General features: G+C 35.6%; 1 protein-coding gene across 8 annotated transcripts in view; it reads right to left on the bottom strand.

Moving 5' to 3' along the window:
• Window positions 1–14345, bottom strand: part of SLC9B2 (solute carrier family 9 member B2) — a 52455-nt gene that overhangs the window by 4762 nt on the left and 33348 nt on the right. For 6 of the 8 annotated variants that reach the window (XM_060299132.1, XM_030864169.2, XM_060299131.1 and 3 more), the window contains 2 exons: window positions 6287–6395; window positions 2889–3025 (listed from right to left, as the gene is read on the bottom strand). In XM_060299132.1, the coding sequence (XP_060155115.1) occupies window positions 2889–3025; window positions 6287–6395 (246 nt within the window). Of the gene's footprint in view, window positions 1–1666; window positions 3026–6286; window positions 6396–14345 lie in introns of those variants that run through there. The other 2 variants (XM_060299134.1, XM_060299135.1) reach the window with 2 other exon arrangements.

Here is a 14345-nt window from a genome sequence, read left to right as displayed (position 1 = left end):
TTTCTTGTTCTTCTGCTCAACTGACAAAGTTCTATTAGTCTTCTTTCAAAGTGTACTACAGTTGATTTTAATGATCTAAAAGCTCTCCCTGCCCTGGCATAGGGAAAGAATGATGATTCATATATACCTATTTGCATAAGGTAAACTTACAAAACTATCAGGCAAATATATTTCAGAACACAAGGCAAATACAGACTTAGGATATTAATTAACTATAACAAGATTCTATATACTAAATTCCTCCTGAGTAAAGTTGAAAGTTACTGAATGGTCATCTCATTCTTTTGTCTTTAGGAATTTGGAATTAAGAAAGGACAAGATGAAAAAATGCAGTGATACTTACTGGAAGATGGTGAAATTTTACATGAAAAAACATAAGAATATTGCTGTAGAGCCTAAGCTACTTGTTAAACATCAAGAAAATTGAAAGTGGTAGGTACCTTTGAAACTTGAAGTTAACCTTATTAGGAATTTGATTAACTCTTTGCCTTAGGAGTTGGTGAAATGTTTTGTTTAAAATTTATCTACTGGGAAGTATTACGAAAACTCTTAGAGACAAAATGCAATATTATCAGTGCACATGGGGAAAATACATTAATCAATCTGGTTATCCTCTTATTGGCACAGAACATAGCAATGAAACAGAAGAGAAAATATCAGTGTGGATGAGACACAATGGCAGAGATGACTCATTGCCCATAAATATCTGAATGCCTCTTTTCCCTTCTATAATAGAACTCCTGAGTTTAGCTGGTCACATTGCTGTCCAAATACAGACTTTTTTCCCAGTCTTCTTTGCAACTAGTTGAAGCTATGTATCTAAGTTCTGGCCATAAAGAGGTGAGCAGAAATGATAAATGCTTCTTGTAACTGTTCCCTGAAAAGAAATGGACACTTGTACCTTATTCTTTCCCCCTTCCCATTGGATGACAAACAGTGAAAGTTGGACTCATGGATGAAAGGCATACGCTGAGGACAACAGTTACCCTGCCAGCTCTGGAATTCCCGTGCTGGTTAGAGAGAAATAAAAATCTATCTCATTTAGTCCTTGGGTTTGAGGGCTCTTTGCTATTTCAGATCACCTTGTGCCATAACTAATTCAACATTTCATGAATTCTCAGCAAGAACTGCGCACATTATGATGTATATTTCTCTTTCAGCTCTCTGTCATTGTGTATATGTGTATGTGTGTGTACGTTTGGGGGTTTGTATGTTTGCTAAGTTGTCATTTAAAATCTATTTCCGGGACTTCCCTGGTGGCCTAGTGGTTAAGAATCCGTCTTGCAACTCAGGGGACACCAGTTTGATCTCTGGTCGGGGAACTAAGATCCCACATGCTGCGGGGCAACTAAGCCCGTGCACCACAACTAGAGAGAAGCCTGCGCACGGCAACAGGAGCCCGTGTGCCGCAATGAAAGATCTCATGTGCCACAACTAAGACCTGATACAGCCAATAAATAAATAAATAAATATTTTAAAAATATACATATATTTCTTATAGTAGGTCATAGACAAAAAAGTTTAAAGAACACTAATATGGAAAAAATATATAAGAAAGTCTTGCTTCTTGTGCAGTGGCAAAAGAAGAAAAAAGAAATTGTATACAATACTTGCTTTGAGAACATGCATTATTCAAGACATCCTAGATAATTTCTCCTTATTTTAAAATTTGTTTTCATAGCAGGAAAGTGCCGTCTTTCAAATTTTGATGTTAGAAACAAATCTTTCATACTAAAGCTACTAGAGCGATTATTTTGATATTTACCTACTAAAGTTACTGAAAGTAGTGTGGAGGCTGGAGATACTGTGAGGGAGAAACTGTTCAACTTACTGTGCTCTATTAACCTCACAGCATTCTTAGCCACTATGTCTCAGACACCTTTGAAAGTCTGATGGAAAGAAAAACTTCTCTGGAATAATGCCCCAATCCCATAGCCACACAAAATCCGGCATATAGTTACAGAGCAGCACACTGCACCCCTCAAAGCTTCCTAAATTAAGAACACCTAATTCTCATTTCATGAAACAGAAATTTACACATTTAAATAATTGCAAAATAATCAAGGATGAAACAGTTCAATCTTATTTGTTGTAATTAGTTGGAGAATACACAATACAATCAGGGATATATTACATTTGCAACAAATGATGATCTATACAGTTCTAATTTGACGAGCAATACAATCAGGGATATATTACATTTGCAACAAATGATGATCTATACAGTTCTAATTTAACGAGCAATTATAGGTATGCTACCAAATACCTGGTCAACACTTTCGAGTACCCATTGGTTACTGCTTTTTATTAGAGTGCACAAATTTTGGGTCATGTGATTGAGACGTTTGTCAGGAGGTTCAGGTGGTTTGAAAATTTAATATCAACTAATAATCTAGGAAATAAAGCATCTTCTGAGTTATTTCTCAATAAATCTTTCTCTATTAAAGACTGTGGTCAAGCATAACTGATCATCAATCATATAGACATTGAAGTATTTCCAAATACTAAGATGGGCTATGCTATTTCTGTTTCACTCTCTTCTTAGAAGATATTGAAATGAATAGAGTTAATAACTATATCTTTGGGTTATTTTAGAGAGCTCTGACTGACAAAAATTCCAACTCTTCCCTCCTGCTACTTACTACTGCTTTCTAGTAGTGGAGGGATTTATTGGAGTTTGAGTTGCACCCTGGTGATCTAAGGAAATTTAATGAGCTGTCATATTTAATGAATCAATATACCAAAAATAAAACTTTTAAAGAGTAAATTAGTATAAAATCTTATCATAAATCAAACTTCAATTATTTATTTTCACCAAATTTGAACAAGCCCTCTTATTAAAAATGTCAAGGTATCATATAGAAATAGGAATTAAAATCCATCATTACCTGGACTGTGGCCTTTGGAAGCCATGCAAAAGAAATAAATATCTTTTCCTTAAAGTTAAAACCAGCAAAACACACCATCAGATATGTAGCCAAAATTCGTATCAATACTGCAATGCCCAGGGTGGCAATACAAAGGCCTGTAAGAAATACTCAGTTTTTAGACATAATGAAATACTGGGGGAAAAATGGAATCACATGGTTACTGATTCAGAACTCTTTCAACAGAAGTCTAAAAACATTCACAAAATTAAAAAGACAAAAATGGCTAGGCATAATTTATCAAAACATCAATATTAAGGATCAATCAGATCACTTGTTTAAAACAAGGTATTTCCCCTTGATTTTTTTTTTAGTAAAATCCAAAAGATTTATTTGCTCTGAGAGAAACCAGAATATTCCCTTAAACTGAAAACAGAAATTAAACATATTTTAATTTCTAAAAGGAGATTTGAATGTTCTTTTAAGCTTTATAGTAAGAAACACACTTTCTTCCATGCATTTATTTAACAAGAATTTATTCAATAACTATGCATGGCAGGATCTGGACTAGGTACTAGTATCCAAAAATGTATAATGTACAGACTCTACTTCTATGAACTTCAAAGACAGAGGAAGACAGAAACATAAAAAACGAATTAATATACTATAAGGTAAGTACAGTATAAGCATACTGGCAAGAGGGCACAGAAGAGGAAAAAATTATTATTTTCATCAAAGTGGTTGAGAATTCTTTACAGAGAGTATAAGACCAGAGGCGATATTCAAAATATTTATAAGCCATTATGGGGGCAATCAGCCAATCAGAACAGAGCTCGCTGGGCAGTGACCAATCAGAACAGACAGTGGCAGTCTACAGCTGTTTCATCATACTGGTGTGTACACTGACAGCCCATTAGCCCTGGTTTTCACGTACAGCTACTGCATTCAGTCAGCATTTAGAATCCTTTGCTGGTAAAGTTAAGTTCATCCTGAAGTGCAAAATAAAGGATTGTGACTTGGCCGCTGCAGGCTACTGGAATCTGAGAAAGGCACAGCTAAAGTGACTGCTAAGTTACAGGATGATTTTTTTTAAAGTAACATTTGTTGAGTATTTACTCTGTGCCAGGTTCTGTACTAAGCTTTAAGTGCATTACTTTACTTAATCCTTACAACCTGTGGGGTAATTCCTGTCATTTTACAGTTGAAAAAAGTGAAGTTCAAAAAGGATAAACAACTTTGTCAAGTTCAAAAGGCTGGGTAAAAGGGATAGACACTGCAGGAGGCTCTACTGTAAATCTGCAATATTTTTTTTTACCGAAAAGTTTTGTGGCTTTTTGTTGGAGGATATTTCTCCCAGGTTGGTAGATTTTCAAAAATATTTGTTGCTGAAGTACAAGATACAAAAGAGATGATCCCATTCCCAGGAGGGAACATTGAAGGTTTGGGGAGAAGATGAAGAGGAAGTTTTAGACACACTGAGTTTTAAGTTTTGTGGGATTTATAAGTGGTGATGTCCAATCAGCCACTGGATTTATAGATTTAGAGATAAAGATTTTGGAATTACATAGTTTATAATCAAAGTCACTGAGTGTAGATGAGCTCAAGGAAGTGATAAAAGAGCAAGAAGCATAGAAGGTTTTGGAAAGAACTTGGAGGAGGAGCAGCGCTTAAGCCATACATACGGTAAAGACTCAAAAGGCACCGGAAAATATGAAATTTCAGACTTCAATGTAAAAGTGTTTTAAAGAGGTCAGTAGTATCAAATGCTGCTGAGAGATCAAGTGCAATAAAGACTGGTAAGTATTCAGTGGATTTAATAATATAACCTTGGTAAGAGCAGGGTTGGTTGTGTGATGGGGCAGAAGCTAAACTGAAATGTACTGAGGACGGGAATGAGAACTGAAATGGAAAAGGGGAATACAGACACCCTTTTGGAAAAGATTGAAAAAAGAAATAGAGAGATAGAGTGGTAGGTGAGGGGGTAAGTGAAATGGAGGAAGGATATATATATATATATATATCTTTCATAAATATATGTGTGTATTTATTTAAATTTTGATTGTGATAAAATACACATAAAAATTACCATCTTAATCATTTAAAAATGTGCAGTTCAGTAAGCATTAAGTTAAACCTTTACATTTTTGTGCAAAAAATGTCCAGAACGTTTTCATCTTGTAAAACTGAAACTCTGTACCTATTAGACAACAAATCCCCATCTCCCCTTTCCCAAAACCACTGGCAACCATCATTCTACTCTCTATGAATTTGACTCATATAAGTAGCATCACACAGTAGTGTCTTTTTTTTTTTTTTTGGACCTTGTTAATTTTCTCTATTGTTTTCTACTTTGTTGATTTCTTTTTTTTTTTTTTAATTGAAGTAGAGCTGATTTACAATGCTGTGCCAATCTTGGCTATACAGCAAAGTGACTCAGTTATACACATACAGACATTCTTTTTTTTATATTCTTTTCCATTATGGTTTATCACAGGATAATGAATATAGTTCCCTGTGCTATACAGTAGGACCTTGCTGTTTACCTATTCTATTTGCAATAGTTTGCATCTGCCAACCCCAAAGTCCCTGTCCCTCCCTCCCCCTTGGCAACCACAAGTCTGTTCTCTATGTATATGAGTCTATTTTTGTTTTGTAGATAGGTTCATTTGTGCCATATTTTAGATTCCACATAGTAGTTGTCTTTCTATGATTGGCTTATTTTACTTAGTGTAATGTCTTCCAGGTTCATCCATGTTATAGCATGTATCAGAATGGAAGGATATTATTTTAAGTTAGAGATTAAAGTCTGTTTAACTTCTGAAGAGAAGAACACTGTGACAAGGATATTTGAGGATGAATAAGAAAAAGGGAAGAATCTATGTGTAAGATCCAGAAAGAGGTGGCAGGGGATGGGATCCCTAGTATGGACGGAAGAATATTGTGATGCAAGGAAAGGAGAAAATAATGAGTATATGTGTGTAAATTAATTTTTAAGTGAAGTGCTATGAATTAAGAGAGTTTTAACATAATGGCTTTCAAATGTGTGAATGAATAAAAGAATGAATGAACAAACATTTTTATTCTATGGGTACATATTATAGAACTCACTATTTATCTTTAAAATTCTGGCCCTTGATCAGGGTAAGCCTAGATGAACACTTTTATCCTTGGAAAAACACTTTAAGGCCTGCATTTTATTGATGGCAGTCAGCAGTGTCACTTTTCTTTACAAGGAACAATATTTAAAGGTATAAAATTTACTGTCTTAGATTGACAAACATTATTTTCTAACGAACTGCTCTAAAAGACTTAGCTCGTTACCTTTTTATATAATTGTGACAATGGGAACCACTGAACACACACCTACTAAAGATATTTCAACTGAATATAAGAAGAGTTGATTTTAGCAAAATTCTTACCTACAGTTTCTGGTCTGAGAGCTGTAATGGCTACCTCTGCTCCAATCAGTCCAAAGAGAAGAGGCTGAAAGATGAACCAGGCAACTGCTATAACCTTTTCAACATCTGCCTAAAAGGAACACACACACACACACAAACAGACTTTCATTATATGAATTTAGAAGTTCTAAGAATTTTATTAATTTGAAATTTGAGTCAATTTGACCTGAGATAGCCTTTACCTCTGTAGCATCTATAAATAAGAAGTTAGCTAGAAGAGAGCAAAAAATCACGCAAAGATATTTCTAACACAATTAAGATATATGAGGTACTTTAGTGTTGGTTTACAAGTAAATGTTAATTATAAAGAGTTTTACAAAGTAATCTTAGGACTTCTGCTGCTGAATACACAATCTGTGTGTGTGTATTATAATGAATAATATTATATTAATTATATTATTATTACATTATTGCATAGTTTAAAATTTTGTTAATTTTCATTCAACAATATGATTTAAAGACCTTATATCAGTGCATATATCTAGCTATTCACCTCATAACTGCTGCATAGTAATCTGTGGTATGGGAGTACCATAGTTGATTCAATCATTTCTTTATCAATAGGCCTTTAAGTTGTTTCCAATTTTTTCTTTATAAAAAAATACTGTTTGTGGATATCTCAAATCACGCACAAAGATAAAATCCAGGTATAACAAAGTGCTGTGCCAGTTATTAATTTATTGCCCTTTGGCTCCAAATCTGCCTTTCCTTGTTTCTCTGCAGAAAATGGAGCTGGGCCCTTTAAACATTTCACCTTTGCCAGCTGGTACCATATTAAGTATTGTCAGTAGAAGGTGCTGAAATCTATTGCAAGAAAAGGAACTCTTCCTGGTTTCTGTGGCTCTTCCCAGCAAGGTCTTCCAGCACAAGGCTCCTGCAGTCCAGGTGGCTTCTCCAGTGCCAGGGTCTTGCAGTGCATGGTGCTAGCAGCTTTCCCCAGCCTACACCTGGGGTGGTTTCGTAGCCACCTCCCTTGGGCCATATACCTCCCCATGCACTTAGAGGGTGGATTTCCTATAAGTTTGGAGAGTAGATTTCTAGTAAATTTTGTAGGTAGGGCACCATGGTGATCTCTGTGTCACCCAGTGAACCAAGGCTCTAACAAGGCCTGGATTCTCAGCCCTGGAGGAGGGAGCAGTGAGGTGAGGAGGAGAGGTGGAAGCGTGTGCTTTATCTCAGCCCTAGGAGTTTATAGCTGCTATTCCTATATTATTTAGGGGTCTCTTTACATCTTACAAGCCAATCCCTTGTTAACTGATCCCCAGGATGGTTAATAATAAACTTCCCCAGTCCAGTTACTATGTGATTTCTTTTTCCTTAGGAGACCCTATTTGATATAAGCATAACTTTATAACACATAATGCAAACATCCTAAGAAAAGACTGATACAATTGACGATGCAAAACTAAAATGTCTGTGGCAAAATAAACCGTAAAAAAGACAGTGACAAACCAGGAGAAAATAACTGTACTATGTGTATAACAGAATAAGGAACAATGTCTAATCAATAAGAAAAAGATAGAGACCCTAGTAGAAAAATGGGCAATGCATATGCACAAGTAATTGTACAAGAAGAAACACAAATGGCCAAAAACCCTGAGACACTAAAACTCAGTAATTAGAGAAACACAAATTAAAATGATGTACCATATTTTGGGGGGAGGGGGTAATCACATTGAAAAAAAACACTAAAAAAGTTTTAACAATGTAAAGTATTTGTAAGATTGTATAATTGAATCTTTGTAAGATTCAATTGGTAAGACTGAATAATTGGTAGGAGAGCAAACTGACAATGCTTTTTTGGAGGGCAATTTAGCAGTACCCAGTACAGTACCTAAGAATTTACATTTAACAGATTTTTTTCAGTCAACATTGAGAATCTTTATTTTGGGGGACTTCCCTGGTGGCACAGGGTTAAGAATCCGCCTGCCAATGCAGGGGACATGGGTTCGAACTCTGGTCTGTGAAGATCCCACATGCCGCAGAGCAACTAAGCCCGTGTGCCACTACTGAGCCCGTGAGCCACAACTACCGAAGCCCGCGTGGCTAGAGCCCATGCTCCACGACAAAGAGAAGCCACCACAGTGAGAAACCTGCACACCGCAACGAGGAGTAGCCCCAGCTCGCTTCAACTAGAGAATAGCCCGCACACAGCGACAAAGACCCAACGCAGCCAATAAATAAATACGTTTTTTTTAAATCTATATTTTTGGACCACATTTTTACCCTTACAATTACATGTTCTTAAGGATATGTACTTCCATATATGTATGGAATTCCGACAAAGGAGGATTACATTGTTTCTCTATTTTCTTCAGTTATTATTTCTGATATGTTTATTAGGGTGAAGATTCTATTTCCTCTTAGCTTACAAAGACAGCATCTGTGAGGGGATTTGTTGATTTTTTTATATAATTCTATTCCTCTATCATTAAAAAACAGTTGTTTCTACATCATAAGGAGTCAGATGATGAATGAGGTTCAAATTCTGCCACCCACTAACTGCAAGCCACTTGCCCTTAGCACCTCATTTTTCTCATCTGTAAAATGAGAGGTTTATATTAGAAAACATCCAAGATCTTTTATCATTTAATGACAATGACTAGTTCTGCCCCAACAGGTCCAGTTGCCACCCTTCCACATATCTTTAAATTTTACTTTCGAATTTAATTTTTAGAGTATATCATAGCTAAAACTAAGACTTTGATACCCCCAGTTGTAAAGAACAAAATTCAACTATATTAACTTTAGGTTACTTAGCCTTTTGTTGCCAGGACTAATTGTTTAAGGAAGGTCCTCAAAAATACTTCATGTATTTAGAACTCCAATGAGAGCAGAAGTCCTAAAGAGTTTTCTCTATCAAATTATTTTTACTTCTAAACTGTAGACTAAAGACACGATTTGTATTTTGACTGTAACATTTTAGACTAATTGAACATCAGATATAGGCTTACATATTATATAATTTAAGAAAGGGAGAAGAGTCACAATGTATCTTCTTGTGGCTTTTCATAACTTCAAAAACAAAATGAATTTATTTATAAAGAAAATGGAGGTCTTCCCTGGTGGCACAGTGGTTGAGAGTCCGCCTGCCGATGCAGGGGACACAGGTTCGTGCCCCGGTCCGGGAAGATCCCACATGTCGCGGAGCGGCTGGGCCCATGAGCCATGGCCGCTGGGCCTGCGCGTCTGGAGCCTGTGTTCTGCAACGGGAGAGGCCACAACAGTGAGAGGCCCGCGTACCGCAAAAAAAAAATAAAAAAATAAAAAGAAACTGGAACCATAGAATAAGCTAAGTATAAAAGAAGATGAGCCAAGGGGAATGAAGACTGTGTTGTCCATTGAAAGTTAAGGCCACTTTATACATCTCTGTGCACCAATGGTAAGAATCTTCAAAAATATAAATCACTTTCAAGGATGGACAAAAGGAGAAAGTTAATAGAAATGAAGGTTTCATCATGGGTTAAATATCTATGTAAGTGGACACTTCTCAGACTGAACAATTCAAGATTCAGAAGATCCAAAATATAACAGAAAACAAAATCCCATAACTATAAAGGTCATCTAGAAGCACTGAATTTGAAAATAGATGAAAAAATAGATGACAGGCCCAAGAAAGGTGAGTGCATTTGAATAAAATAAGACAAATGGCAAGATTAATGATTATATGGAAAACCAAGCAGAAAAGTAAGAAATAACATCAGAAACTACAGGCACAAATGAATTTAATAAAATATTTTAGCTTTTCAAAGTATAACTCAACAACAGTATTACTGTAGCACTATTGAGTTTACAAGTGCTTCATTTCCATTTCCCCAAACAACAGCCACAATTCTTTAGATGTTATTATTAGTCTCTTCATATTACAGTTGAGAAAACTGAGTATTGGAGAAGGTAGGTGACATTTTGGGGATTATACAGCTTGAAGCAGGATTGGAATCCGAGTCCCCATAACTTAAATTTTATGTTCTTTATATAATGTTGTGCTGCTCTGGAGGGTGTCTGCCACATAATTGATTCAATGAAGATTCTCTTGCTTTCCTTTCTTTAGGGAACCAGTTTGATGTATTCACATTGTGTGTTCTCATCCTGACTCTGCCACTTACTGGCTTTGCAACTTTAGGCAGTCTATCTAGTATCTCTAAGCCTTGGTGTCCTCATTTGTAAAATGGTCTGATATCTACCTTTCAAGGTTATTGTAGAGAATACGTAAGATGACGTATGTAAAACTTTACAAGAAAGACATCTTTAAGGAAAAAAAAACTATTGAGGAAAGGTCCTAATAAGAGATTCATAGATCTGACCACATGAAAGTATATGACATTTGAGTGTAAAAAATGAACAATATAAAATGGCACAAAAATCTAACTTCATATGTATAGATGTGTGTATACACCACCAGGTGGTTCTGATGCATTCTCAAGTTTGAGAAACACTATTCTAAGCTGATGAGGGTGCAATGAGATAGGTACTTCATATATTACAGTGGAAAAGTAAATGGATACAACTCTAGAAAGCCGTTTGGTAATGCATGTCAAAAACCTCAAAATGTTCATATTATTTGACCCCAAAATTTCACTGTTAGAAATCTGGCCTAAGGAACTGATCAGAAATTGAATTTCAGCATAATTAAAAATAGCAGAGACTAGAAATCACCTAAATATTTAACTATAAGGAAATGGTTTTAAAAAATTATGGGGCATCCCTATGTGTGTGTGTATGTGTGAGTATGTGTGTTGTGTTTTGTGTGTGTGTGTGTAGATAAAGAGATATACACAGGAGAGTAACCAGAGGTAAATATGAAAACAAGGTACCTAGTTCTTTCTCTGGGTTGTGGATTACATTGACCTTCTATGTAATCAACCAGGCTGCAGGTAATTCAGGCAAAGTTATGACAAATGCATTCAAACAGATGCTTTGTTTCAGCTTTAACAATATTTTCTATATAACCCACACTATATTCTGGAGAATAGCACAACTGAAACTCATCAGAGTTTCCCTTTCCCTCTTTGTCCTTCTATGCCCACAGCTAGTGACCACTTGTAGTAGGGATCAGTCTCCCCTTTGATTTCCCTGTTGCTAAAACTATTGCCCTATTCCAAATGACATGACTCTTTTTTGTTGTTTTTTAAAATCCTATCATTTGTGAACTTAATTTTAAATTGCAAAGTGTAGAAGTATAACATTTTTAATATATGTGATATGTGTTATTCAAATAGATGTCAAAATATAGAAATGTGTCCTGTGTAATAATGCTACAGTTGTATTATAAGGGTAGTGCCAGTCGCTTTGGATTCAAACCGGAGCTTAAATCCCAGTGCCACTTTTTCAATTTTGTGACCTCGGACATGTTTTAGAACATGTTAAGTTCTTCTGATTTACAGTCTCTATAAAATGGAAATGGTAATACTTTTTCAGTTTCTTTTGTGAAAGTAAGTGAGAATACTCACTTAGTGCCTTGTATAAGGCCTTACAGAGTGGCAGTAACATTTATTAGTTCCTTTCCCTCCTTTTACCCATGACAGGATAATATGATCTGGTTGTTAAGTTTTGAAAATTTTTAAGAGGTGACAACAGATAGCATTTTCCAGTAAAATTCAATTTGAAGAAACTTACTATAAGTGTATTTGAAATTTTTCCTGTTGAATAAATGAACGGAAATAAGCCAAAATACTTAAATAGCTTACAGAGCTGTTGGCTTTAGGTAGAGGAATTGTAAACGATTTTTTCTTTCCTTTGCTTTCTGACTTTTTTTTATTTCCCAATATTTTAAAATGAGCGTATAGTACTTTCATACTCAGAAAGAAAACTAATTTTATTTAAAAATTATTCTCTTTAGTAATTTATTTCTTTTAATACTGACAAATGTTTACAATTAAGAAGTTAAGGGACAGATTCTAGTCTCAGTCACTATTTGGCTGCAACCTCATGAGCAACTCCAAGTAAGAAGCACCCACCTGAGCCAAGTCTGTCCACAGAAATGCAAGACACATTAAAACAAAACAAAATTGTTGTTTTAAGTCATTAAATGTTGAGGTAATTTGTAACCCAGCAACTGACAACTGAAATAAAAAATATTTACAACAGCAAAAAAGAAACCAAACAATATACAAAAATAAGAAGTTAAGGGACAGTTTGTAGAATGCTAACGGCTGGCAAACTTCCCAGGTGTCGGATAAGGGGTCACAATGCAACTTTAGCTGCATCCCTTTACTGGGTGAAAACTGTGTCCTTGGTCCTGAGGCAAAGGAGTAGATCAGAGAGCTTCAAGGAGCAGGTGTATTAGTCCGCAGCCCAGATTAGGGTGGAAGACAGACAGTGGTGAGTCCTCAGAGAGAAGCAAGGGAGGCAGCACAGCCCTATGTCCCAAGCTGAGATTGGACAGAAGACTGCTCATGATACGGGACAACCTTGCCTCAGCCCTCAAGAAAAGGGAAGCCATAGAAAAACAAATGTTTGATAAGAGCAAAGGCTTATGAGAGATGAGGGATGACAGGAGTACCCAATTTATACGAGGAAGTTTGTTTACTTTTTAGCTTTGTTCTTGTTCGATGTTATATGAAATCAGAAATCTTGTTCGATGTTATATGAATAATATAGGTGCTGCTGAAAAGAAAAAAAGTAGACCACCTGAAAGCCTTACCGCCAAGCCTCTGACAGGGCAACAAACCTAGGTGCCCATCTGGTGTCTAGAGCAGGGTTTCAAAGGGACTCTCCTTTTCCTCGAAGTCCAATCCATCTCAGCTCACTTTCTTGTGGCCTCAGTACCCTTGTTCACACAAGGCTCCAGGAGCCCCTTCCAATCCTTCCCTCCTCTAAAGCAAGATGATTCACACTTATACTTGTCCTAATTTTATAATCACACTGTTAGAGAATGAATGGAAGCCTCCTATCTGAATGCTATTTACCCACAAGGAAATTCTATCTCTAGTATATCTCTGCAGAGATTCCCATAATTGAACATGATTATTTATCTAATCTCAAGATTTATAACCTTCACATGTTTCCATATGGCATTATATTAAGCTTAATTATTTTGAGCAGTTTTCTTTAGGTTTTCCAAAAGGATATATCTACATTTAGTTTAGGTCACATACATCTAATTTCTTTATTAAACAGAATAGCACATGACCCTGTCAAGTTCAAATCTATAAAAATGTATTTTAAAATTAAAATAAATAAATGGCAATCAGCTGATTTCCATAATACATATTAAGAAAACAGATAACCTTAATGATCTTGAAACTTGGTAAGGAAAACCAAAACAATCTTATAAAAAACAGGCACAAGCTTTTGAATACACTGGCAAGTAAACATATGAAAAGATGATTAGTTTCACTCATAAAGAAATGCCACCAGATCAGCAATGAGATACATTTTTCACCCATCAGATTGGCACAATATCTGAAGACTGAAAATAGATCAGAGAAGCAGATTCTCTCACATACTGTTGGTGAGAATGTACATTGGTACAGTCTTTTAAAAGGGCAAATTGATATTATCAAAAGTATCAGTGTGCACAGTCTTTCAAAGAGCAATCCTATTTCTAGAAATGTATCCTATAGATAAACTCAATAATATGCTATAACATTAAAATTTTTCTCATTTTAATATTTCTGAAATTAGGGTATCAGTTTAATTGGCAGCATTCTTTTTCTTTCTTGATAGCATGTAAAATAATAATAAGACTGGATAGTGCCTTAGCGTTTACTGAATATAGTATATGTAAGGGCATTTTATTGAAGCGCTTTTTGTCTTAGCAAACTAGAAACAATCTAATGTCTATTAGTAGGAGACTGATTAAATAGAGTATAGCACAGCTATACAATGCAGTACTCTGCAGCCCTTACAAAGGATAAGGAAGGCAGCATGGAAATAGAACCATGGTACGCTTTAAGTAAGTAAATATGGTTTTTTTTTCCTACTTAAAGATGTATTTTTTGTTTGTTTGTTTTGTTTGTTTTTGTTTGTTTTTGTTTTGCGGTACGTGGGCCTCTCACTGTTGTGGACTCTCCCGTTG

The sequence above is a fragment of the Globicephala melas genome, chromosome 5, assembly GCF_963455315.2.
Source record: "Globicephala melas chromosome 5, mGloMel1.2, whole genome shotgun sequence".
Taxonomy (NCBI): domain Eukaryota; kingdom Metazoa; phylum Chordata; class Mammalia; order Artiodactyla; family Delphinidae; genus Globicephala; species Globicephala melas.
The sequence above is the reverse complement of the archived record's forward strand: the minus strand, read 5'-3'. Positions and strand labels throughout refer to the sequence as shown.